The following is a 26,153-nucleotide window of genomic DNA, read 5'->3' on the forward strand; positions in this document are numbered from 1 at the left end:
TAAACAATAAGTTAAGCAACTATATAAAACAATAAATTTTAATGTTTTTATTTAGAGTAAAAAAATTGATCTTTATTATTATTTTTGGCTTTTAATTTTCTGCGAAGCTGTTGGGTAGTGGAAAGTGAACAGAGCGCGAGTCCTATCAGTCAGCGAGGGCGCAGCATTGCCGAGCGTGAAAAATGACAGGCGAAGCCGGAACCACGCCGTAAGTATGAATGAACATTTGCGAGGAAATTCACTTGCCTTCTGTTCACCGGTATCACTGTTGACTTATTGGCGGCTGCGATCTTGGCGTGGAAGGAGCGCGGTGAAAGTAGTGCCAGGGTCTCGTGGCTCCACCTGCGCGTTTGTTCGAGAAGGTTCGCGCTCAGCCAAGCGCCCATGCGACTAGGCCTAGTTTCCCCCTTTTTTCTCGCATTTTTCGCCGGATGTGCGTCTCTACATTGCAATTTTTACGGAAAACGTCACAATCTACAGTGGTCACACTAACCATACTACATGGCAAGCAGCTTCGAATGGAACTTCCTGCGCAGTCACGTTGTTAGAGCACCGGCTACGCCAAAACTTGATAGAAGCGTTGCCGGCGTGTGTTCTGTAGCTTGTGGACTGACCATGTCGAAGCGTGCGAATTATGCTACAAAATACCCCTCAGCGGCAGTTCTCTGTCGGTTTAAATCATCACAGGCGAATGGCGGGCTCCTAGTTTCACTATTCTTTGCCTGGATTGTGCCTTTGTTCGTGTCCATTCTCCGCCGTTAAAGCTTCACGACAGTAAGTTCGAAAGACTCGAATGAACTTAGAAACATTTGTGTCAGCCAAAATGTGCCGTGAAAGTGTTTGAGTGCCAAACGTGAGTCTTCATCGTGGAATCTGCTATCGGACCGTACGCTGGAGGGCGGTGAAATTGGTATCAGCAAAGCATCTTGCTTATCCGCTGGCTTTGGGGTCGATTTCTGAGGCGGCGTTTCTCTAGCGATGAAACCCTTTGAACACGCAACTAAAAACAGTCGTTTTGTTCCCTGTTTAAGCGATTTCTCGAACTTTGCGGGCGATTGCTACAGTCTTTCTGTAAGGCCCCTGTTCCTGGAACAAATTGAATTAGTGTCAATGCGGGGTAAGGTCCCAAAAGTTCAGGGTGAGGGAGGGGAGAGGGATTTGTTTTTCCTTTATTGAACCTTTATAGGTGTCTGCTTTGTGTGGAGACGGGTGAATGGGGAACCCACAAAGATTCCTACAAAATAAGTGGCTTTGGCGCTATAGAGTGGTGACGGTCTGCTTGCTGCTTCCACGCACGTGCAATAGGCTCCGTGCGCTGGTATGGTGGCGACACAAGCGCCCGAACAACTAGCGCCATCTACGGCCACTGGAGGCATTTATCGGATGTTGTGGTCGTCGCTTGCGCCCTTCCCCATACGCCCGTGCTACGCTCCGATGACATTGCTCAAACCAGCGCGCTCGTTTTAACGGTTTTAGAGAGGTGGGGGATATTGGCTCGTTGTCTTTTTTTGTCTAAGAAAACCTCAAAACTCGGTCGCCAGCTACACGCCGCAAACGATGTTTACTGCGTCCGGGAGGAGCTAGCGAACGCAACGGACCCGTCCGATGTTTCCAGCAATGGTGTTGGGCACATAACAGGCGTGACCCTGGGCTGCGACTTTTACTTAAAGGCGGGTGCAGTGAATGGTTATGAGTTCTGTTGTAAACACGCGGCTCACGCATCTCTGCACTTTATTATGAGTTCAGGGAGTCTAAGCGAGGTAGGCGGGGGGAGCTGCACGCGCAAGGCCGGGTGCCACGGCTCGCGTAAACATGCTGATGCAGTTGCTTTGTTCGTCAACTCATAACGGTGAGCACCGGGCAGCTATTGCCAAATATTAGCGCCGGTATCAACACCGGTGTTGCAGCTCTGTCCGAATCAGCGAAATGTTAGTCGTATGATGTTGGCCGCGATATCTGCGTCAAAGCAGCGGCACCTAGGAAAGGGTAAGCAGCGATGAGCACCATAATACAGAAGAGGAATAAATGATACAGATTGCTAAAGCATAAGCAACACGTAATGCTAAAATGCCGGGGAGGCAGAAGCTCGGCGACAAAAAAAAAAAAAAAAAGACTGACACCGTCACTGCTTCAAGATGATTTACGCGCATATTAATGACCCATTCGTTTAGCTGCGGTGGTTGCCTGTGGGATCACTGCAGTTTAGTGTCGACCGTTACGCTGCATCATATTCCGTAGCACTCGGGTAAGATTGTTGGGGTGTATGCTGGCGCGCTGTTTTTGTTCCCGACGAAGTTCGCGTTCCCTATGCAAGTTTCGCTGGGCACCGGCTGTCGCAGGTCCCCTCCGAAGTTGATGGCGGGTGTGCATAGGAACAAGATCCTAGAGTATAAACCACATTCACACAAAAAAGCAAAATGAACGCTAATGGCCAGAAGTCGATCGGCGTTGTTTACATTGTTCGTCGCACTGCGCGGGTTCATCGCTATCGCCTTTCCGCTTCATTTCAAGGGAACCGAGATAAACTATTTTTTCATCAGCCTCCTCGCAACGTTTTTAAAATGTTGCGGGAGCAGTAGACCCAGCAATACATACAGATATACGCACTACTAGCTCGACTTGTTCACAACGACTGCGGAATCTCCGCCCGGTACAGCCGCTCCTTCGGGCTGAGCAACATCCAACTTCTGACGGCGCCGCTGCTCGGCAGCGCTGCGGTCGCACTCGAAACACCAGCGCACGGAGCCTATAGTATATCCATGTAAGTTTCCAGATTGGGTATCCCACCATCCACAAGAGCGCATTCATTTGGTGGTTATGCCAGAACATTGAAGTGAGCTTGAGGGGGCTTACATCGGTAGTTCGGTGGAGGTGTCCTCTGCTGAGGCAAGCCTTCATAGTCCAAGAAATTAGACATTCTTCCTGTCGCATGAGATTGTTGTGCGTTCCTGTGCTCCATCACAAACGTGTACGCATTTTCACTTGTCCAAAGCTGGAAGCCCAATGTGTCGTAGCCTTGCTTGTTGCCATTCGCTGCTTGGTGGTGCGTAAAGGTAAATTTATCGTATTCTCCTTGCTGGCATTGCAGCTGGTGACTGCGGGGCGATGTCCCTGTGTGCAAATCAAAAACAGTTCGATAGCAGGAAATAATCTGGACTCGCAAATTTTGTCTGTTCGCACTGTTTAACAAGATGTTCAACACGCCATGGTGGCTAAGGTCTGCTGTTGATCCAAGGACACTATTTGAGCTTGGCTCTGGCAGAAATTGTTCTAATGGAGGCAAAAAGCGAAAACAACGGTGTGTTGAGAATTTGGCACGCAATAAAGATCCCCAAATGGTAATTAACCTGTAGCCCTCCAATACGACACGCTTTATATTTTTAAGTACTGTTTGACTGCTTTCTTGGCCTCTACACGGTAGCAGAGAGCAGTGAGTCGTCATACTCAAGCAGGTACATGTATATTTTGATAAGCCATGTGTGTCTGGGGGCAGAAGTGTGACAAAAAAAATTCAAGCAATTACCTTAAGTTGATATGATTTACAGTGATCGGTTCGGTCCACCAACACGCTTTCGCCTTGCCATTGTTTTCTGTAATTGGGCTTGAAACTTGTGGCCCTGTCGGCTGCTTAGTTTCGCTTCTTTTGCCACCAGCTACTCTAGCACATTCCAGTCGGGCAAGTCCATGCCCCTGTTATTCATTGCTTACATGTGCTGACACGATGCTTTGCCAGCCTCTAAAGGCCTGTGCTACAACTAACTTGTGTGAAAAGGCCGCACTGCACAAGACGTGCGTACTCGGCGCACGTACGGCTTGTGCCGAAGATTATTTCCATGTCGGCCTGTACAAATTCTGCATGCTGCAAGTTTACACATTCACTGACAAGGCAAGCATTGCATGTAGTCATGTGGGCCACTTGTGACCTGTAAGTTGCGAAGTATGCATGAGAGAATGCAACTTTCATCATGATGAAATGCAAAATCACTGGTGTGCTTAAATTTTGCTGCACATTAGCTGGCCACAGTTTACCCGGGGTTGCCCTATGCTCCAATATGAGCCCATTTGCTGACTGAATAGGTGCTAATACTGCAAAAAATAGCCATTCAGTCAGGTCGGTCACTTTAGCCTGGCCACTTTACCGAAGTCGATGTGCACATCGACTTTCCAACTTCACTGTGTGCTGTTGTGAAGAAATGTGCTTTGGCTTGTTTATGAGTAACGTGCCCTGCTTGCTCTGCGCAGCCTGCCCGTCCCCCCTGTACTGTGGGCACAGCGCAAGAACGTAGTGTACGTGAAGGTGGCCCTGGAGGACTGCAAAAACCCCACCATCAACCTCACCGCAGACTCCTTACACTTCAAGGGGACGGGGGGCGTGGACGCCAAGCCACACGAAGTGACGCTCAGGTTCCTGCATTCCATCAAGGTGACGGCGCCCTTTTGCACTTCTGTTCCCATCTCTGCCGGGAAAACTTATTCTCTGGGTGCAGGGGAGAGAGCTCGGTGTAAGTGCCGAGGGAGAGGATGTGTGAACGTTGCCACGTACATTGGAGGCGTTGCATGCGTGGGTGGTTGATCAGTATGCCTGTTCTTCAGGCATTTGCAGCAAAGGAAGCAAAGACATGTTCTTTGTTAATGTTGGCTACAGTGCTGGCATTGTTTTGAGGCTGCCTCAACGAACCTTAACAGCAGTTCTGCCTTTTTTTGTGGGGATTGGGGGGATTGGCTAAATCTAGGCCTACACAATCCTTTGCACGTGGTTTCATTGTAGCCCGAGGAGTCCAAGTACGTGGTGCGGCCGCGTGGCACGGAGTTTGTTCTGGCCAAGGCTGAGGAGGGCCCCTTCTGGAAGCGGTTGCTTCAGGGCGACGCCAAGCACCACTGGCTCAAGGTGGACTTTAACAAGTGGGTCGACGAGGACGACTCCGGTGACGAGCTGGGTGCTGGTGGAGGGGACTTTGAGGAGATGATGCGCTCCATGGGTGGCCTCGGGGATGACGACACACCAGACCTGGTGCGTGGTGCTTTGTTTGTTTCCAGCGTTTGTTTGGGAGTGGGGTGCCACCTGGTAACGAGTCTGCGAGCGACTCAAGTTTTGGCGTAGTCTGCGAGCAGACCTATGTCAACATTTAAGCCTTTTCTTGAAATGTAGTTATTGCGCTGTCCTTTCTCCCGCTTGTTTATGAGGTTACATCATGTACTAAGACAAAAAAATTGAAGTAACTCAATTTTTATTTCTATCGGTGTGTTATCGTAAATCTGGCAAACACATTCCTGTGCCCATTTGTGGAGGGTCATCTACTGACGCATTCTTCTTGAGCAGACTCGGTACACCTAAAATATTGTCTTGGCTCGTGTAGCTTTTATGAATTACGGTACTAGGCCCTCAATTGCCATCTTCAACATAGTTGAACATAGCCTTATCTGTAATAATTGTTTGGATCTTGGGAGGCATAAATTGATTTGTTAGGGAATGCAGAATGGTAGAAACCCTTAAGCAGCCACTTGTGGCTCATGTAGGATGAGTGAGGTGGGGCTGAGTACAGCTAGAGCAGCACACGTCCTCCATTGGGTCACACACACACACCCCTTTTTTTTTCCGGAGTGCTCCAGAGCACTCTAAAATGACCACCCGAATACAGCACAAGGCAGGCCATTACTTGAGCTTCATGTTTATTCTGTGTTGCATTCAAAAAACAGAAAAATTGAGTGAGTAACATTGCTATCAAGCGGTAAACAAGTGCAGATTGTAGCGGCAGTATTTTGAGAAAATGTTTTTAATTGGTACCCCCTAATAACAGTGGCAAGTAGTGGTCTTGTGTGGCACCCTCGCGGAGTGCTTGGGCTGTGACCACTTTATTGTTATTGCACAAATTTAAGACTGTTTTCTCTTTGGATGCTTTCAGGAACAAACCGGTGACAGTGATGATGAAGGTATGCGACACATTTTCTTGCTTGCCAAAAAATCCTTGGTATGTCTACACTGCAGCCTCTAGCTGTGCATATTTTGGTCGCCTCATTTAAAGTTCCTTGTTTTGGAGAAAGGGTGCTGTAGACCAAATACTTAATGTGATGGGGCCTAATCAAACGGAACTGGTGCTGGCAGGTACGGTTTGTGACGAGGCAACAAAACAGGATGGAACACCACACATGCAAGGCCTCCTAACCAGGGTCTACATGGCTACTGTCTCATGTTAACTCTTGTTAAGGGGGGAGGTGGGGATCGGAGCAAACTTTTTTTATTTTTTGACATAGAGTAATGAAATTTGGTAGGTGCATTAAAAAACACTCCAAGTGGTGAAATTTGAAATTTCAGGATGATACCATCAGTAGTTTTTGTGTTAGAGGTGTACATGTTGCCCACACGTGGAAAGCCTAGCAAGGTATTGACATATGGTAGGAAGTTCAGAATACTTTTCAATTGTGGTCGGAAGAACACTACAGGGTATGACATTCTTCGAATTTTTTTTACAGGGAACATTTTCACCTGTACCCAGTAGTATACAGCTGATTCAGCCGTAAATGTCGCATAAAAAAATAACTAGGCCCTAAAATGAAAATCCGAGAATGTCATACCCCGCAGAACTCTTCAAGGATTGAAATAAAACAGACAGTGTAAAAATCCGCCCAGTGGTTGCCATGTTATCCTTTCCACGAGCAACGAAGAACTCGTAAAACGCACTTTTGAGAAAACAGCTCTTAACGTTTACAAAGGCTTCACGATTTTTCAAAATGCAGCAGCAGCACAGTCCTTGCTGTCCTTGCTTGGGGACAACCTCAAAGACCTTTGCGCTTTGATTTATCTGGGAGGCCTTCCTGGCCAATTGAAGGTTTTTGTGTGCAGGCCTTCAGATGGCAGAAGCACCAGTTTTACACCTAGTGTACCACAAAGTTCACTATGGGCTACTAGGGTACCTATACTTTACTTGATGTATGCCTAATGCATAGCTGTCTCCAAAATGAAGAGTAAGGCATGGTTTCGTTTTATATGAATGTACCAGCAGACTTTCAGCAGATTTCTGGGTGTCAGAACCTTGCTGAAGCTACAGCTTAGTACATGAGGGTGTTCAGTGTCAAAAAGTTATATCTGGGCATCACAAGCATAAGATGAGCTATTTGAGCTATTTGAAAGCAGAAAATAGTTCTTTTACACAATTACAACATTGCTTATTATTAGCATACCATGCTGTTCACCTTCAGGCGAATCAATCATTGCAAAATAGACAACAGAATTGCAAACATTGCAAAAATAGAAAACCCAATCAAAATATCGAAGTGTAAAACGCTGCAGCCTTACGGTGTCTTTTCTAATTTATTTCTAACACTGAAAATATAATTTTGTAATTCCAGTCTTCGTTGTACGAACTAGTTTAGAGCCACGGCAAAAGTTTCTCAAATAAGCTGGGTGACGGTTCATTGCACACCCCCCCTCCCCCCTTACAATAAATCCCCTACGCGCACGTTCCCCACAATCGTAATTTAGGTAACCTTGCTATGGCTGGCCACTTCGCTTTTCCCATTAAATTTCACTTCGCGTACATCAATTATTATTACTCGCGTGCAATAGCAACCGATCCCGCTATCGGCCGCTGCCCGAACACGTCGTGCCAATGCAGTGTGCGCCACAACTTCTGGCGAGTCGGTCATTCCATTCTCGAAGCTCACGAGCTCGTTGTGAAACACAGCAATAACTCAGCATTTTATAACATCGCAATGCTCGCAATGCGTCCAAAAGTTTGCTTCACGAACCGCAATTGTAGACGCACGGACCGCGCTTCCCACTCAAGGACAGACCATGGCGACGTCGCGGGCACGTTTTCGATGCATCTTTCGAGCCGCGCACTTCCCTATCTGACGCACGATCTCAAGCATTATTGCCGCAATAACCCAATGTCACTGTTCAGTACCGCAACAGATAAAACGAGTAAACTGCAACCGAGTCGACCGGGAAGCTTTGAAAACATCGGCGGAGCGCAGTCAGCGTAAAATGCGCAGCAGCGCTGCGGCCATGTGTTTGCTGCCATGGCGACGCCCAGTCAGGAGAGCCGTATCAAAAAAGGCGGCCGGACAGCCAATCGCGGGTTACAATCTATCGGTTTCTTCGTTTCACTACCTTTTCTTTCTGTCGTTTGTGCGTTTATGAGCCAGCGATGACAGAAGGAGCGACCGGAAAACGAAAGTTAGAGTCGGCCGATCTAACGCGACCAAGATGGCGGCACCCGGTGGTGTCGTTCCGGAGATACAGCGCTGCGAAAATTGCAGTGTTTTCGTCATTTTGAGGAAATATTTTGCCACCTCAGCCGATATAAATATTTTTCTTTGGCACTTTGCGATCGTTTGCGGCAGGGAAACTTTGGGAACGAATAGAATATAAACGTGCAATCTGAAAATATGACTTCCGAAAAAAACGATTTTTTGGTCACTTTTCACAATCTGATCCCCGCGTCCCCCTGTAATTTGTTCTAGTGGGACCTTGAAATTTTTATCGAATTAAGGGGACGATCAAATTGACTGGGTTGAGAGCTGTTACCTTGTCGCTTGTATTTCGGCAATCATTGGACAGAGGAATTCTTTCATTGGGTTGGCATATTGGCAAGATCACTATCACCTGCATGGGCTCTGAAATTATGGAATACCTAATTTATTTCCATGTTGCTCATTTCTTGTAATTGATAAATTTCTTCAATCCTAACCAGCATGGCTTCTGCTAAGGCTGTTCTTGTGGCTCCTGTCTTCATCTATTCCTTCGTAACTTGCATTCACATCTTGATCGGAACATTCCAGTTGGTAACTTTTCTTGGAATTTGAGAAGGCACTTAGTGAATTTATCCCTGTTAACTTATGCTCATACTGTTACTCAGTTTGACTTGGAAACTAGAATATTTTTAAGAATCCTCGAATGTAGGCCAAGGCTAGTGTTTGGTACATTACCATCTAAAAAAAAATTGTGGTTGATCCTTTTTTCATAGGAATTGCAGTGATGCTACCGCTGCGCCAAACTGCGCCCAAGTGCTCTGGCTGCTACATCCTGCTACATTTCCTTTAAATTTGGCGATTCTGCACCCAACCTGCGCCGTAGGGTGTACGCCGACTTTCAGAAACGAAACTAACTACTTGAGGTTCCTCATTGAAAGCGACATCGCGGTTCACCTGTTTTCAGGACGCAACCCGAGCCAAGCCAAGGCAAACTGGCCCTTGCTGCAATAACCGGCGATGATGCGTTTTGCGGCTGGCGCCTCATAGGCGTTATGAAATCACCCTCCCCCCCCCTTCCCCGCCTCCCACCCGAGACTGTTAATTCTGTGCAGTGCGCTTCGCACCTATTGCGCTCGCGAGACTGGCTGTTGCCGTCGCGGCCGTCCGCCTCACCGTCTTCGGGCCACGATATGCGTGCCGTACTCGTGAAGTTTGGCAGCAACGTCAGGCATCGTGAAATTGCCGTACTCGCTCGCCAACGCGCCCCGTCAGCGTATGCGTCGACCGGGTGCTGGCGGAGTTGTGCTGGAAGGAAAGTAGGCAAGAGATGAGGACGCAGGAGTTGTAGTTACAGCGGAATCTCGATGAAACGAATTTCTGATAAGTTCCGGCGAAATTTCATTGTTTGAAATGGGAAAAATTTTGGCTCTTACGAACGGACCTGCGGTGCCCGGCGGATGATACGAACGAGTCGGCGAGGTGCCCGACTGCCGAGCGAGCAAGCTACGGCAACGTACAGGCTCTCAGTCCTCTTTGTCGCTTTCTTCAGGAACGGCCGGGCTGCTGTTTTCTTCTTGCGAAAACGCGCCGCACACTCCACGGGCAAGCTGACGCCGCCGCGAAGCCACCCGCACGCTGCGTGGGGCGCGGCCGGTCGTGGCAACATGGCGGCTGTTTCGGCCGCGAAGTGGTACGGGGCGCTCAGAAGACCGCTTCTCACCGCTCTTTAAAATGCCGCTCAAAGCACACACGAAGTTTTTTGTGCGATAAATGAGCTAATAATGTGAGCGAAAATGGTAAGTGGCCAGTGAAAGCGCCCGTGAAATATGTCTCGGTGCTAAGCCTAAATATCCCCGGCGGAGCCAGTGGGCTGTCTCGGGCGCTAGTCGTCAGGCTCCTCCCACTGCCACGCGCGTCGCACGTGATTTTCTGACCGCGGTCGCCAAGTGGCCGATGCGGGCGTAAAAATATTGTGTGCACATCGCAGACGCGCACAAATCGCACGCAAAAACGCTCCTGTAGTGAGCTTGGGCACCGCGAGTGATGGAAGTCCAGAAAGGACCGCTCGGCGACATGGAGGTTTAAAAAACAAAGCAGAAAAACGTCGCGGATTTCTTCATGCGAAAGTAAGAAAAGAAAAAAAAAACCGAAAACTTGTTGTAGTGCTTAGTTTTTTTTTTTTTTTTTTTTCTGTGTTCATACGAATTTCGGATGATACGAATGTTTTTCGTGGTCCCGTGAGATTCAATCATCGAGATTTTACTGTAAACAGAGGATAATTTACAGAGTGCATAGGGGAGAAAATAGTATGCAAGGACAGGAAACAGTGAGAGAGTTCGGGCCGTGCGCCAGCGAGCGAGTACGGCAATTTCACGACTCCTGACGTTGTTGCCGAGCTTCACGAGTACGGCATGCATATGATGACGCCCGTCTTAGATTTCACGCAGAGTTCATAGAGGCATAGAATTCACATACGTGGGAATTGAAGGGGAAATGCGCGCATGTGGCCTCGCAGGGACTTCGCATAGTCTCGGGGTTAGGGGGGAGGGATTTCACAACGCCTACAAGGCGCCTGCCCATTTTGGTGTGTGAACGTCAACTGAAGTTTCTGCGCACAACTGGGTGCGAAGCCCGTTGACAGGCCTTGTCGATGGTGTTTTCAAAGCTGAAATATTTGTACATTTTACTTGTATTCACTGCAGATTGATGGGGATCTCATTTCATGACCGCCTTTAGGCCTAGCAGTGTGCAAGCAAATGACGGAGCGGTTCTTTTACCCAGAATTGAACCCTTGTATACACGGGCACCTTAACGGCCGTTACGAGAACGGCAGTTGGCCTTAAAGGCAGTTAGGCGGAGTTACATGGCAGGGCGAGCGCCGTTGGAAATCCAACGGCAATCACTGCGGCAACGGAGGTCACCGGTCTCCGTTCCGTCGGCAGATGGGCAAGATGGCTTTACCCAGCAACGTGTCCCCGTCCCCGCTGCAGGCGAGCGCGCTGTCACAAACTCACTGTACTGTTACAAAAAACGCTTGCCACGAGTGAAAGAAATACACTGTGTAACATGCAGTGCAGAAAATAATTAGAGAAGAAAATTTCTGAGCTCGCGAGGTAGCATTTCAAGAGTAATGCAGTGATGCTACCGCTGCGCCAATTGCGCCAAAGTGCTCTGGCTGCTACATCCTGCTACATTTCCTCTAAATTTGGTGCTTCTGCGCCCAACCTGCGCCAAAGGGTGTACGTCCCCCTTTCAGAAACGAAACTAACTACTTGAGGTTCCCCATTGAAAGTGACATCGCGGTGTACCTGTTTTCAGGACGCAATCCGAGCCAAGCCAAGGCAAACTGGCGGTTGTTGCGAATCTTGCGATAACGGCGATAACGGCGATGATGCGTTTTGCGGCTGGCGCCTCGTAGGCGTTGTGAAATCTCCCCCTCTATAGAGGGGTAGATGGGGAGATTATCAGTCTCCCCAGCTCACGGAATTAACCGTCTCGGGTATACCCGAGACTGTTAATTTTGTGCAGTGCGCTTCGCACCTATTGGGCGCGCGAGACCGGCTGCCGCCGTCGCGACCGTCCGCCTCGCGGTCTTCGGGCCGCGATATGCGTCGTGATGTGCGTGCCGTACCCGTGAAGCTCGCCAACAATGTCAGGCTTCGTGAAATTGCCGTACTCGCTCGCCAAAGCGCCCCGACAGCGTACGCGTCGACCGGGGGCCTGCGGAGTTTTGCTGGTAGAAAAGTGGGCAAGAGATGAGGACGCAGGAGTTGTAGTTACAGTGGAATCTGGATGATATGATTCTGGGTGATACGAATTTCTGATTAGTCCCGGCGAAATTGCACTGTTTGAAATGGGAAGAATTTGGGCTCTTACGAAGGGACCTGCAGTGCCCGGCGGATAAGGAGTCGGCGAGGCGCCCGACTGCCGATCGAGCAAGCTACGGCGACGTACGGGCTCTCTGCCCTCTTTGTCGCACTTTCTCCAGGAACGGTCAAGCTGTTTTCTGCTAGCGAAAACGCGCCGCGTACTCCACAGGCACGCTGGCGCCGCCGCGAAACCACCCGCACGCTGCGCGGGGCGTGGCCGGCCGCGGCATCATGGCGGCGGTTTCGGTCGCGAAGTGGTGCGGGACGCTCAAGAAACCGCTTCTAATCGCTCTTTAAAATGCCGCTCAAAGCACACGCGAAGTTTCTTGTGCGGTAAATGAGCTAATAATGTGAGCGAAAACGGTGCTATAAAAATCATCCGCGCCGCTAGTGAAAGCGCCCGTGGAATATCTGTCGGGGTGCTAAGCCTAAACATCTCCGCCGGAGCCAGCCGGCTGTCTCGGGGGCTTTGTAACTGCCGCCATGAGGCGCACGCCTTCCCATTGGCGCAATTCGTCAGGCTCGTCCCACTGCCACGCGCGTCGCGCGTAATTTTCTGACCGCGGGCGCCGACGCGCACGAATCGCATGCAAAAACGCTCCTGTAGTGAGTGTGCTTGGGCAGCGCGAGTGCGGAGATGAGTCCAGAAAGGACCGCTCGGCGACATGGAGGTTTAAAAAAAGCAGAAAAACTTCACGAATTTCATCACGCGAAAGTAAAAGAAATAATCGAAATCTTGTTTTAGTGCTTAATTTTTTGGTCTGTGTTGTTCACACGAATTTCGGATGATACGAATATTTCTCGCGGTGCCGCGAAATTCATATCATCGAGATTTTACTGTAAACAGATGAGAAAATACAAAATGCAGGGGGGAGAAAATAGTATGCAAAGGCAGGAAACCGTGACATAGTTCGGGCTGCGCACCGGCTAGCAAGTACGGCAATTTCACGACGCCTGACGTTTCCGAGCTTAACGAGTACGGCACGCATATGACGACGCCCGTCTTAGATTTCACGTAGAGTTCACAGAGGCATAGAATTCACATACGTGGAAATTGAAGGTGAAATGCGTGCATGTGGCCTCGCAGGGAATTACATAGTCTCGGAATTATGGGGGGGGGGGGGGCGACTAATGGGCTACCTGCGGCAAACTTGTCGTGAAGGGGCAAGATTAAGCCCGCTGCCTTTGTTAACATAGCGCTGCTATCGGTGGCTTGTCGTTTTAGACCCTTACGGTGGCAGCGCTGACGCTGCTAAATAGTGACTCATGTGCAACACGGGGAGGAGCGTGATGTTCAAGTATGGAGTCAAAGCCGTGGCGCTACTGATGCAGCCTTCCTACGATAGCCTTCCAATAGTGCTCGATTTTACACAGTATGTTCGTTGTGATGAGCAATTTTTAGTTTGTTCATAGTAAATCTTCTATTGTGTAAAAATGAGAGCTTGTTTTTTTTATTTTTGTTGTGCAGACTGCCGAAAAAAGTTCAATGCAGACATTCTTCAGGAGATTGATGAAAATGGGGACAAAATATCCATGTTCTGAGTTCTTTTAATTTTTCATTATCCCTGAAGGGTGTGCTTTTAGCGATTATCTATCTCATGAATGCAATACGTGTCTTAAAATTGCTTCTATCAACACCTGCTCCAAAAGCTGGTTTTGCTGCTCCGAATCATCCAAACGGAACAGAACATGGGAAGTGCCGTGTGAGCACAGCCACCACAGTTCAGTTCCCATGGCTGTTAGGGCATTCAACTGCCGTTTGCGTTAATGGCCATTGCAAGTGCCCATGTAGCAGGGGTACAAAAGCGATGGTTGATTTGCCATTGATTATTGCTGCAATGGCGGTGCACCCGCGTCACAGGCTTTTTTTCATTCGGATTTTAATAGCCTAACTTGTCATTAACGGGGGCGTTTTGGTTGCTTGCGACAAACGTGTTGTGAAAGGGCACGATTCAGCCTAGTGCTGCATATTGGTTGCCAGAAATGGCTGCCCGCTGCCTTTGTAAACAATAGCGGTGCTATCGGTGGCTTGTCGTTTTAGACCTTTATGGTGGCAGCGCCTGACGCTGCTCAATAGTGATGCATGTTCAACACGGGGAGGAGCGTGATGTGAGTTGTGCAGTCAAAGCCGTGGCGCTACTGATGTTATCGGTCAGCACTCCCACGATAGTCTACCAATAGCGCTCGATTTTACATAGCATGTTCATTGTGATGAGCAATTTTTAGTTTGTTCATAGTAAATCTGGTATTGTGTAAAAATAGTTTTTTTTTTTTTTTTTTTTTTTTTTTTTTTTGTGTGCAGGCCGGTGCACAAAATTCAATGCAGACGTTCTTCAGGAGACTGATGAAAACGGGGACAGAATATCCATGTTCTGGGTTCTTTTAATTCTTTATTATCATTGAAGGGTGTGCTTTTAGCGATTATCTATCATGAATGCCATACATGTCTTAAAATTGCTTCTATGAACACCTGCTCCGAAAGCTGGTTTTGCTGCTCCAAAACGCATTTTTGCCTGCTCCAAAAGCTGCTCCAAAGCGGCCTAAGCCGGTAGCATCACTGGAATCGGTAAAACATGAAAGTAAAAGGCGCCTTCACAGGAGCAGTTGAATGTTAAAGAAACCTCCTTCATGTGCGAAGGGTTTGCGAGCCTGACCCTTCCAGAAGAAGTGACGTTGACACGGAAGAAAGAAAAGAACCGGTTTACTCCGGGACAACAAAACCAAAAATGACATGCACAGAAACAGCAACTTGAAACGCAACGGTCATGGGAACACCACCACAGTGGACCTCAATTCACGCGCGTCCCCCATACCCGAAGGCGCCGCAAGCCCACGTGCACCCCTGCCCGACGTTGGGCACTCCCCACGAGATGCATGCTCACGTGCGCTTGGAATGGGGAATATGCTTGATTATAAAGGAGGCGCGAAGTCTTTATAGGGGAAGGAAGTAAGCAGGGAGAGGATGAAGGGGGAAACCACTAAAGTTCATCGTAGGATCATAGGTCCTTTCGTGGGCGTCTTCGTTCTTGTGTGCGGCCTAAAAAACGTGATCAGGCCCACGGAGCAAGATAAACAGGAGCGCCGACTTCGCTCTCTCCGGCGGGCTCTTAATGTCCATAACTCGCGGAGCACAATGTAGATGGCGCAGCGAAAGGGACCTTAGCCGGCGGCGGCTAAGCGGCCGGCGTTCCCCGTGCGCCGGCGGGCGAGTTGGCGGAACGCATTCCGTCGGCTCTGTCGTCTGCTACGGCGACGGTAGTTTTGGGCACGGACTGCTTTGGGCCTGCTTTGGCGCCGCTTCGCGTTCATTGCGCTCCTTCGCACAGTTGATTAACTTGTTCGACAGCACCTTCCGGGTAACCCGGACCCGAAGGAATTGAGTGGCCGTACGGCAAAGATACGTTAAGGATTGGTTTCCATGGCGGGAAAGCAAAATATAGAGACCACATACAAACATATGGCTGCTATACAAACACTACCTTTTGCGCGGTGCTTGCCGAAAATGTGGCTCCGTTTTGTAAATTTGGGAATACCAATTTGGCTCTGTTTTAACAGGTTTTACAAAAGGTGAAAGGAGTAACTGGTTCTGATCACTGGCGATTATAAAAGTTCCCTCAGCTTTCTCGCAGTTCTGCAACTTGCGTCCAAAACAGAGTGCGCCTAGAACACGGGCCGGCACTTACACGCTCATCAGAAAAGAACAGAAATGCGATAACATCACCCGCGACGTAGCAATCTGCTCAAGATCAAGTCCCTGACAGTGCGGTCTTTTCACAAGCCTTCATTTCGCGATAACTCGCCGAAAGAAAAGGTTTAACGAGCCGATTGTTTTGCTGGTCAGGCGCTTAACAAAAAAAAAAAAACGCCAGGAACCCTGGTAGGCCAAAAAATTGCAGCCATAAAAATCGCAGCATTTTATTTGGAGACCGCGGTGTTATCGACGAGATAACACGACCGTAGAGCGACAGTGAACATCGGGCGGTAAGTTGCGGCATGAGTTAAAATGAAGTATGTGTTTGATATTCTTGGGTTTCTTATCAAGCTGACGGTGTTTTTGTACAGTTGATACAACAGGGCAGCCGTCCAATTCAGTCATTGGCACAGAAATGTGCATCATTGCCGTTTTCCGATGGAGTCTCCGGGCGACCCTCGTAAGCGTTGTTCGTGCGTAGAAGCAGCATAAATAATTAAGCACGCGGCCGGAGAGCGGGATAACAACAGAGGGTAACCTTTGCGCTGCATCGATTCATCGTAAGCAGAATCACGCTAGACTATGTTGTGGCGTTCCATATTATTCTTGCTCATTCTTTGGTGCTTCTGAAGTCGTCGTCGTTCAGTTGCGTCTTACATGTGCTGGGTTAGTACAATATTTTTAGTGGATATTGATAATGTCAGACTAAACGTTCCGGGAATAAGCGATCGCCATGTATGCGGCGGCGTGCGCTTATCTGCGCCGTCTATTGCGGCCGCGCACGGGTGTTTAAATTCCGCGCGTGCACGCATGCCTCCTGCATAGTAGGACAGGCATAAGACAGACGTCGCTGCGCAAGGAAAGATGCCTCTGGGGAGAGCGAAGAAGGGAAGAGCCATGTACAGAGGCACAGCGACGAGAGGGCAAACGAAGGAGGAAGAGAGCAAAGGGAAAGCTGGGCGGTCGGCGGCGCGTGGACATTATCGGCCCGAGCAAAAGATTTTTTCTGGGCCACAGTCGGCGCTCCTCTTTATATCTTGCTCCGTGATCAGGCCCACTTTATACTGCTTTAGAAAGCCAGTATCTTGTCCGTATTGGCCTATTGTTCGGAATAAAAAGGCATTACTTCGAAGCAGCTGTCAGTGTGCGTGAGCGTCAGATCGCAATGGCCATTTATCAAGAAGGGCAGCTCTGCCCTTCTCAATTGTGGAACAGCGCCAGATTAAATAGTACACGTTATGCGTTGGAACCTGCACACAAAAGTAACACGTGGGTTCCGATGGGAGGGAACTGGTATCGTTGTACGATTTTCAGGTTATGTCTGGGGTATATGCCGCGTGTGTGTAGGCCTTGTTAAAAAAATTTCTTCTTGTCGCATGAGGGGTTATACAGCACGGGCAGGAAGCCCGGAGGGTTAGTGTTGTGGAGTCGCTTACGGCTTTCTTGTTGCATGCGTTGGCGCTGCAAATACCATGTCACTTGAGCAAGGACACAGGTGGAGGGTTGGAATCCGGGGAGGAGAGGTTAGAAGGCACTCCCTTGAAGCGTCGTGGGCTTCGGGTCGCATCGAGACGCCAACTGTCGGCGCTCATTAGCGTCATGATGCGCTACTTTGCTTCGTTTCTCCTAGATGGCAGCACCATCTGAATGAGTCATAGGAAAGGACATAAAGCGCGTTCGTAGAGCTGCACACGTCTCTGCTTATAGCGCAGTCGGTAGAGCGCCAGCCACGTATCTCCCGTTGCTGCAAGAGGGCTCGAGAGAGCATGGGCTCGAATCCGGGCACCGCAGCATCAGTGGAACTTTTTCTGGCGACGTCACTTCCATGATGGATATGCTGTGAATGAGATCTTCAAGTACCCGGAAATAAAACACTTTCATGTTAAAAAAAAAAAAAAAAACTCGGCCTAGATTCGAACAGGGCAAACGGCCAATCTGGGGCAGCTAAAAAGAAAGTCGAGGAAACGGATGCTTGTATGCTTATGTGGGCGGAACGGGTGGAAAAGAAAGCATCATTGGGGGTTTCTAAAGCGCAGGCAAGCAAGAGATCGGGAAAGATCTTTTATGACAAAGTGCATTGCTCTTTGAAGCTCTGACTGGCTGCTTAAAGGGGCCATGCAGACAAAACACAAGTTTGGTTTATTCAAATCATTGCCTCGTTAGAATCATACCGACACCACATTCAACGTAAGCTTCACTCAAATAAGCTGTATAATTGGGGGAAAAAAGGGAATGGCCATGCGACTCAATAGCTCATTTCCTGCAACGGAACCTGCGCTGTCATACGCCCAGCTGTGCGGTTGGCTGAGGTTGACAAAAGCAAACACAAGTTGGGCAGGGCTTATAAGCTTACAAAGTGAGCTGTTTTCACTTAAATGTAGTGCATATTCGTTGTATAGCAGTAAGAATGTTGGGGTAAACATGGAAGTTACAAAAGTACACGTAAACATACAAGTACCAGAGTGTACTGTTGTTGTTGCTGCATGCACTATGCTTGTTATAGCTGCACAGGCAAATTGGTGTGACATTGTCTTATATGACCTTGTTTGTCAAGCATACCCCATGTTTCACGAAACGATTACTACCTACTTTAGCAAAAACAATCCAGGTGGAAATATGGTCAAAAACAAAGCAAAGGCTAACAGCGGTGCGGAGCAGTATGGGGGCGTCATCTAGGAAGTCTGACGGTGAACTGGGCCCCGCAGTAAACGCGCACGCGCCGCCGCGCCGCTCTAACGTTCACTTGAAGACTTGCTCTTGTTACCTCATGGCAAGCAACTTCATGCGATTAATTTCTCAGTGAATAAAGCATCTGTTGCTGTCGGGCAAGTGCTGGAGACACAGTAAAATACCAAATCTCTTAAATAAAACGAATTTCAGGGTGTCTGCCAACCTGGAATTGTCAGGTAATCTGGGCACATCTGGAAAAGTCAGGGAATTGTCAGGAAATCCTTCAAAAACATGGCTCGTTCATGGAAACTGAGGCTCTTAATTACTTCAATCTCCAAACTTACTGCCAACTGCTGGCACAGCCCTATGCACGAGCTAGACAATGCTACAAATTCTCTAAATAGTCTAAAGGACCTATTGTCCGTAGTGCTAACAGAAGATGGAAGAATGAATTGAACAGGAAGCCAGGACATGGAGGTGCTAGCCAAGATTCAGAGCAGCAATCATAGGATGGTTAGGTGTATAATAAGGCAGAATCTCAAAAGAGAAAGAGGGGACACTAGTGGAACGTAGCAAACCCACCATGGAGTCTGATAGAGCCAGGATGCAGGAGCTAAAATAACCCTTCAGAACAAATTCGCGCTTTTAATTGATGAGAACAAAGACAGTGTTGACGCGCTAAATAACAATCTAACAACAGCAGTCACGAACCCTGCAGTAGCTGTGGGAGAAGCAGCATGCAGGAAACAAACTGGAAAACTAACATCGAAAACAAAGGCACTTATTTCCAAATGTAAGAACATGAAATTGTGAGTACAGTGGATCAAATTGAATTAGCAGGGCTGTTGATTAGCAGATGTAAAACAAACGTTTGTGCGTACAACATGGTAGTGATCGAGGAAGCACTGGAAATAGGAGGATGCTTAAGAGCAACTAAGAGGAAGCTAGCTATCAGGAAAGTTAGTGCACGCATTACAGCATTACACACATTTACGAGATAATAAAAGTAGCGGAATGATTCTACACCAGGCTATATTCATGTGATGTTACACCAGGGGAAACAACTAAGGGTACCTACAACACTTAGCTCCCAAAGTCCCACTAATAACCGAAGACGAAATTGAAAAGGCTCTCAGGAGCATGAAAAGAGGAAAAGCTGCAGGTGGCAACGACATAACCATTTGCCTTTTAGAGGAGGGAGAAGATGTCGTTGCGGAAAAGCTCGCCAAACTACCGTATAATGCGGAATATAGGTCGAGATTTTTTACAGAAAAATTTGGCGAAAAGTCACCCCTCGACCTATATTCCAGTCATTTGGCAGTTGTCATCTCGCGACTGGGCAACCCATCGAGTCCATCCAAACCTCAAAGGCACCATCGCCACCACCATCAATCGGACGCGACGCCATCTTTGTTTTGTTGCATCTCTCGCTGTCGGCGAATGTGTGCGTGCTATTTTCTTCTTGCTCAAAATGAGTTTAGGCACTTGGTGCCGGTTCACAGCAGCAATTAAAAGAAAAGTTGGGGGTTTTCCAAGGCCAATGACGTGTCCGCCTTGCACCAGTTCGGTATCACCAAAAGAAGTGTTCTAGCGGCGTTAGCTGAAGGGGCAGCTCTCGGTATGCAACGCTCGGACGACCTCGCTTCATGGGCGCTGCTCTGTGCACCTGTGCTGCTGTACAAAGGGGCAAATTTTGTCCGCTAGCGTCGTGCGATGTCTCTTCGAATGGATACCCCAAGATGTTTGCTGACCGCCTGCACAGACTGGCTGTCGCTACGCTCTGCACACGAGTGCCCCATGCTTTGCGCTCGCTTCACAATGACATTGTCTTGCGAGTGTTTAATAAGTGCTGCATAAGGAATTCCCTGGACTGCACCGAGGACGACCTGCTGTGTGGGCGACAGCGAGCCAGAAGCAGTCGTCCGACGATAGTTCAGACAGTTGTAAATGAGTAATCTTAGACGAAACATAGTCTCAATAAAACAATGGTTGGTACCTATTTTTTTTTTTTTTGCATTTTTCGGCTACAAGGTAAGGGGGTCGACCTATATTCCGCCTCGACCTATATTCCGCATTATACGGTAATCTTGGAATGCTTAAGGACTCTAAACTGCCCATAGCCTCGAAAAACGCCAACATAGTTCTGATTCACAAAAAGGAGGACACCAAAGACCTTGAGAACTGCAGACCAAGCAGCCTGTCAGTTGTATAGAAGCTGTTTACCAAAGTAATAGTAAGTGCATAAGTGACAGCCTAGATTTCCAACAACCCAAGGATCAGGCCGGGTTTAGAAAAGGATACCCTACAATGAATCACGTCGTATCATCAATCAAGTAATAGAAAAATCCACAGAGTATAATAAACCTGTTGACATGACATTTATATTCTACGAAAAAGCATTTGATTCAATAGACACAACAGTAGTATTGGAAGCATTAAAGAACCAAGGAACGGAGGAAACCAACGTAAGGCTCCTAGACGAAATATATGAGGGATGTACCGGCAGGATAGTCCTTCACAAGCAAACCAACAGGTTCCCAAACCTAAAAGGAACTATGACAGGGAGATCCCATCTCACCAGAATTGTTCACAACATGTCTGGAGGGGCTATTTAGGAAGCTTGACTGGGAAAATGCAGGTCTATATGGATAAACAGGGAATACTTGAGCCATTTCAGGTTTGCAGACCACAAGGTCTTACTCAATGAGTCTGCAGAACACATGCAAAAATGCTTGGACTACAATCAGAAAGTGGGGCCATCGAACAAAAAAAAATAAATATGAATAAATCTGAAGTAATGCTGTAACAAACATGCTGAATGCACTTTACTCAGCATAGGTAACGGAACACTTGAATAAGTTGAAGAATACAACTACCTCGGACAGGACAGGTGGTCAGTGCTGATTCCAACCATGAAAAAGAAATCCGGCGCAGAATAGGAATAGGTTGAGGTGCGCTCAGCAAGCACTCACAAATAATGAAAAGTAAGCTACCTCTATCCCTAAAAAAAAAGTTTAACAAATGTGCTCTACCAGCGATGTCAAACTGAATGCTGTCCAACGGGCCATGAAGCGAATAATGATACGAGTAACACTTAGGGTCGTGGACAGGGTAATGACAAAGATAAACTTCGCATCATAGATCAGGGAGCAAACTCGAGTAGAAGGTATCGCTTAAAATAAAGAAAAATGAGTGGACTAAGGGGTTAACAGAATGGGTACCCAGAAATGGGACTAGAAGAAGGGGAAGGGCAATAACATGATGGAGGGGTGAAATAAGGAAATTCGGGGGCAAAGGATGGATTTGGGCAGTGCAGGACAGGAGCGGGTGGAGGTCAATGGGGGAGGCCTTCGTCCTGCAGTGGACCTAAATAGGCTGTTGTTGATGATGAAGGAATGGTTGTATTTGTTGGACTTTGAAGAAAGAAGAAGAGAACCGCTGCTCTTGTAAGAGAACTTGCATTGAAAATGCAAAAGCTCATGAAAAATGCAGAACTTCAGTCTTTTCTGCTGCAGCAGGAGGTCAAGTCTCTGAAAGAGTGAAAAGTGTTCCACTTGTTATTGCACATCAGTTGTTGTGCCTTTTTAATACTGCATTTTCTGCTAAAGGATCCTTACGAGCAACAGATTGTAATGAAGTAGTTTGTTCTACAGTTAATGCAAGTGCCCTGTCCTTTTTTTACCACTGGATGGCTCGCTATCTGTATTTAGAGTGTTTGTTGAGCAGGCATATTAGTCAGGGATTATGCTTAGAATTGTCAGGGAAAACCTGGAAAAGTCAGGGAATTTTAAAATGTAGAATTGGTAGACACCCTGAAATTTTTATTTTGTCTCCATGGCCCCTTTAAGAACAAGAGCCCATAGCAGCAAATATTTGCCCCAGGATGAGGCATGTGTAGGCTGTGGCTAAGATAAGGAAACAATCAACCTCATAGTAGTGGAATGCTAGAAGATCCGGCCAGCTAGGAATTGGGGTAAGTCATTTTCCTGAGGTACTGGGTTTCACCATTGAGGGAAGCACCAGCTTGTCGGGGGTGAATATTAGTGAGCAGTGATTGGGGGGAAGAAAGCAGCGAAGGAGTTATTCAAGGGTCATCACAGCCAGAGGGCGTAAGGGCAAAAGTAAAGAGAAATACGAGTTGGAGGTAACTAAGGTGAAGGTAGGTAAGTGGCCAACATAGGCGATGTGGCGCATGCCGTCACCCCGAAGCCATTAGGGGCAGGCCGTTACTCAGTCCTGGGCTTGCTCCTAGACCATGAAGACCAAGTTTGTGATGCAAGAGGTATACGGGAATGCGCGAGTGTAGAATTCACCTTCAGGTAACCAAGGAATCTAAATTATTTCATAGTTCTCTACTTCGGCATGCCTCGTAGCCTGGTCGCATTTCAGGTCACTCGTATGTTTCTACTTATGCTAAGTTTGTACGTTCACATTTGCATCACTGGCATCATTTAGGACATTTATTTGTGCCAAACTTCTTGCACCTTGGTCGGGTTCTAAGTTTGGGTAGTGTGGCAAATGAGGGGAGAGAAAGCACTGCAGAACGACCGCTAAACATCAAAATTATGAGGTTGGAAAGTTGTTTCGGGGGTGATTGTAGGGAAGGGGTAGTGTCACTCCCCCCCCCCTCCCCCTCTTTTTCCCTGTTTTCCCTCAGACAAGCCTGCTGTTTACGCTCAAAAAAACAAGTGGTAAACACAAGTACCTTCATTCCTTGGATAAGCGGCGCTGTTGCATGGTATTTTTTACTTTGAAGCATCTGCAGTAAACCTGGCTATAGCGAAGTTGACAAAAGCTCTCAATTCGTTATAGTCGAAACCCGCGGTAATGATATCCCGCTTGTACGAAATTCTCGCAGCAATGAAATATTTCCGGATCCCCGGCAAACATCTGTAGAGAAACCCATGTATTTCATATCTCACAGCAACGAAATGTTTTAGGACAGCGATCATGCATTAACGAATTTTTTATGACGCCGCAGGCCTCGTTTTACCTCCCAACCAAAGGTTAACATTCAGAAATATGCTTGTATGTGTGTTATGCGCACGCAAAATGCGTAAACATCTGCTTTTGGCACGTTAGTGCGGGTGCCGCCATTTCTGTTTGCATAAATCGGCGATGGGGTGTGTGCCTGGCAACGTGCCTGGCCGCACTGCAGCAGGCGATGGCAAATGATCGTGCTAGAGTGCGGGTGGCTCCATTGGACGAGCTCAACGGGCACCAACAGTTGGACTCCATCGAAACAACGAAGGGAAGGCTGGGGCGCTGGTGGCGAATATGACAAATGAGAGGCAAAATTACAATAGTGCCTGAGAAAAACTTGACACCCTGAACAGCTCTGAAATACAAGGTATTGTGGTGCTGCGGCATGGGGAACAGCGGAAGCTTTTAAAATAAGGAGTGATAAGTGCAAGCATTGGCTCAGAGATCAGCATGCATCTGGCAATCTTTGAGATTTCAGTGGCACTAGTTCAGACAGCCTGCTACGTAACCAGGTGGTGAGAGATGCGGCAAGCTGCTGTTGCACTTGCACATCGGCCATGTTTAGTTTCACAGGTGCACATTTCAATTAAATGGGTGGGTCAGTGGCAGCAGTAGGTCCAGTAGTTCTACAGACCGCAGCGGGCGGTGAAGTGGAAGAGTGGGCGGCATTTTTACCACCTCCTACCTTAAGGAAGACCCTGGTTTGGAATGAAGCACACATTCTATTTTGGGTGCAAGACTAACCATTCTGCCAACTCTGGTCTTCTCTTGGTTGTTTCTCATGGATGTAATGTTGTTTTTCACTTCTCTGATGTCTAGTTAGGTGTAAGGCATCATTTATCTCTAGTTTTTATTGGTCAGCTGCGATGCTTTAATTCTGGGATCGTAAATTTTTTTAACTTGTCGAAAAAGTGGTCTGGTCATTATTGCTGATGTTGATGTTTATTTGTGTGTGCGTGTACCAGAAATTAAAAAAATTGCAAATGATGTTGGACTTAAAAATCGGACTTCAAGCAGACTTGCACTGCTTCAAAACAGAATTGTTTGTGCTCTATGAGCTGCTCCAAAAGGCTCAAGCCCACTTCCACACCTGTGAAGAGCAGCCAAGAATAAGGCAAAAACCCTAAATATTGGTGGGTATCAAGCAAGGTGGTTGAGGTTAAAAAATGAGTGGTCCAAAAAAGTGTGCCAGGAGAGGGTGCAAGCCAGGGCCAGGAAGGAGGCCAGGAGAGGGAAACAGCAGCGCAGGTCTAGGGTGGGAGGACGGCTCTTAAGAAAGTGTGACCAGTGCACGTCAGGAAAAGGCAACGGCTAGCAGGTGGAATGAGCTTTGGAGGGTGCTGGTGAAGGGCGTGGCCACAAAGCTGAACATAAGTTCAGCAGCACATCAACAGAAGACCCAACTAGGCTTTTGCCTTCACTTTCTTCAAAAGTTCTAAGCACCCTTTGAAATTTTTGTTCCCCACTGCAGCCAGAAACGGGTGTCATTCTTTTCCAGCGTTGCATTGAAATCATTGCAGACGAAGGTACATATTGATGTCGAGGGCTTCTGTAGGGTGCAGGTGCTCACGTAGTGAGGTCTGTTTTCCTTGCAGAGATTCCAGACCTGGAAACCAACAACAAGGAGTGAGCCTGGCCCTCCTCTGTTTGGGGCCAGTGGCGGGTCCCGCCCTGTACAGACAGCTTAGCGCCAAAGGCCAACGCAGGACGCGCCCTCTTACCCCCTCCCCGGTTCATTCTGTTTGTTTTTGCTATGGCCCACCTAAATAAAACCACCATACCTACTTTTTTTTTTACCAACCACTGGTCTTTTTTCTTCGGTCTTCCCAGCACTGACCATACTGAAAACCATTTCAGAGCTACCTGAGATGGAAATCGACTGGGTTCGTGGGCATGAATCCATCTACAGTAATGAGGCGGCTCACATCGCTTCCCGCGCATACATACACTTTATCATTACCCGAGACGGAATAATCTCCGCTGACATAAAAACGGACCCACTTCTCTGGTATTCAGACATCCTGGAACACTATAGGTTTGGCAGAAGCAAATTCCCACCACCTCATCGTCGGTTAACCAGAGAAGAGGCCACCATTCTTCGGTGATTGCAGACAAATTCCTAATCCCACAGCACCCTCCATTCTATCTACCCCCACTCGGTATCCTTTGGACTCTTAGCAATTTCTGTCCAACACCCGGCACCCTGCACCACCAGGTATGGGAGTGCCAACAAACTCCCAACCTACCCCCTAACCCCTTCCAATCTTTTAAGCAGTGGATGGCTCGTCTGGTCAGACTGGACCTTGGACACCAGCAAGAACTAGTAAAATGGGCCTGGATGCAAGTCACGGCCTAGGTATCCTGGAATAAGGATGCCCTCCACAGGGCGAGTGCCCTGCCATTAGCACTTATGCTCCTCAATAAATATTTTTTCACTCTGCAGTGCTGCACTTTGCGTGGTGCGACACGTATTACGAACCCTCTACTTCCCTTTGCCCTCAGTTTCTTGGCTGGGTGACGCTAAATATGTATCGAAAAGAGGAGCAGGTTTGTTGCAAAAAGCTTTTCCGACTTGCATGTATCTGTCTCCTCCCCCCTCCAACCTAAAATACAGCGTCGATTGGCTGGTCCTTTTTTTTTTAAATTCAGTTGATCACTTTATTCAGTTGATTTGTAATCAAGCTTATTGGAAGTGTGATGTTTTGAAGCAAGTCAGGTACAGTTTTCGCATCATTAAAGGGACCCAG

The 26,153-nt window shown here is 47.9% G+C and overlaps 1 protein-coding gene across 1 annotated transcript; it reads left to right on the forward strand.

Annotated features, from left to right (window-relative positions):
• Positions 1–65: 65 nt before the first annotated feature.
• P23 (cytosolic prostaglandin E synthase) lies at positions 66–25,206 on the forward strand. The gene is made up of 5 exons (XM_077699847.1): positions 66–208; positions 4,243–4,423; positions 4,769–5,011; positions 5,904–5,931; positions 25,002–25,206. The coding sequence occupies exons 1-5, from the start codon at positions 183–185 to the stop codon at positions 25,034–25,036; spliced, it is 513 nt and encodes a 170-aa protein (XP_077555973.1). The 5' UTR covers positions 66–182; the 3' UTR covers positions 25,037–25,206.
• Positions 25,207–26,153: the final 947 nt, after the last annotated feature.

This window comes from Haemaphysalis longicornis, unplaced genomic scaffold, assembly GCF_048455015.1.
Source record: "Haemaphysalis longicornis isolate Haplotype H1 unplaced genomic scaffold, Haemaphysalis longicornis Haplotype H1 scaffold_2, whole genome shotgun sequence".
Taxonomy (NCBI): Eukaryota; Metazoa; Arthropoda; class Arachnida; order Ixodida; family Ixodidae; genus Haemaphysalis; species Haemaphysalis longicornis.

Excerpts from the sequence above, each read along its gene's own strand:
- P23 (XM_077699847.1), top strand. The coding sequence starts at position 183 with ATGACAGGCGAAGCCGGAACCACGCC. Across the intron at positions 4,424-4,768 it reads GGTTCCTGCATTCCATCAAG|CCCGAGGAGTCCAAGTACGT; the intron begins GTGACGGCGCCC and ends GTTTCATTGTAG. Across the intron at positions 5,932-25,001 it reads CGGTGACAGTGATGATGAAG|AGATTCCAGACCTGGAAACC; the intron begins GTATGCGACACA and ends TTTTCCTTGCAG.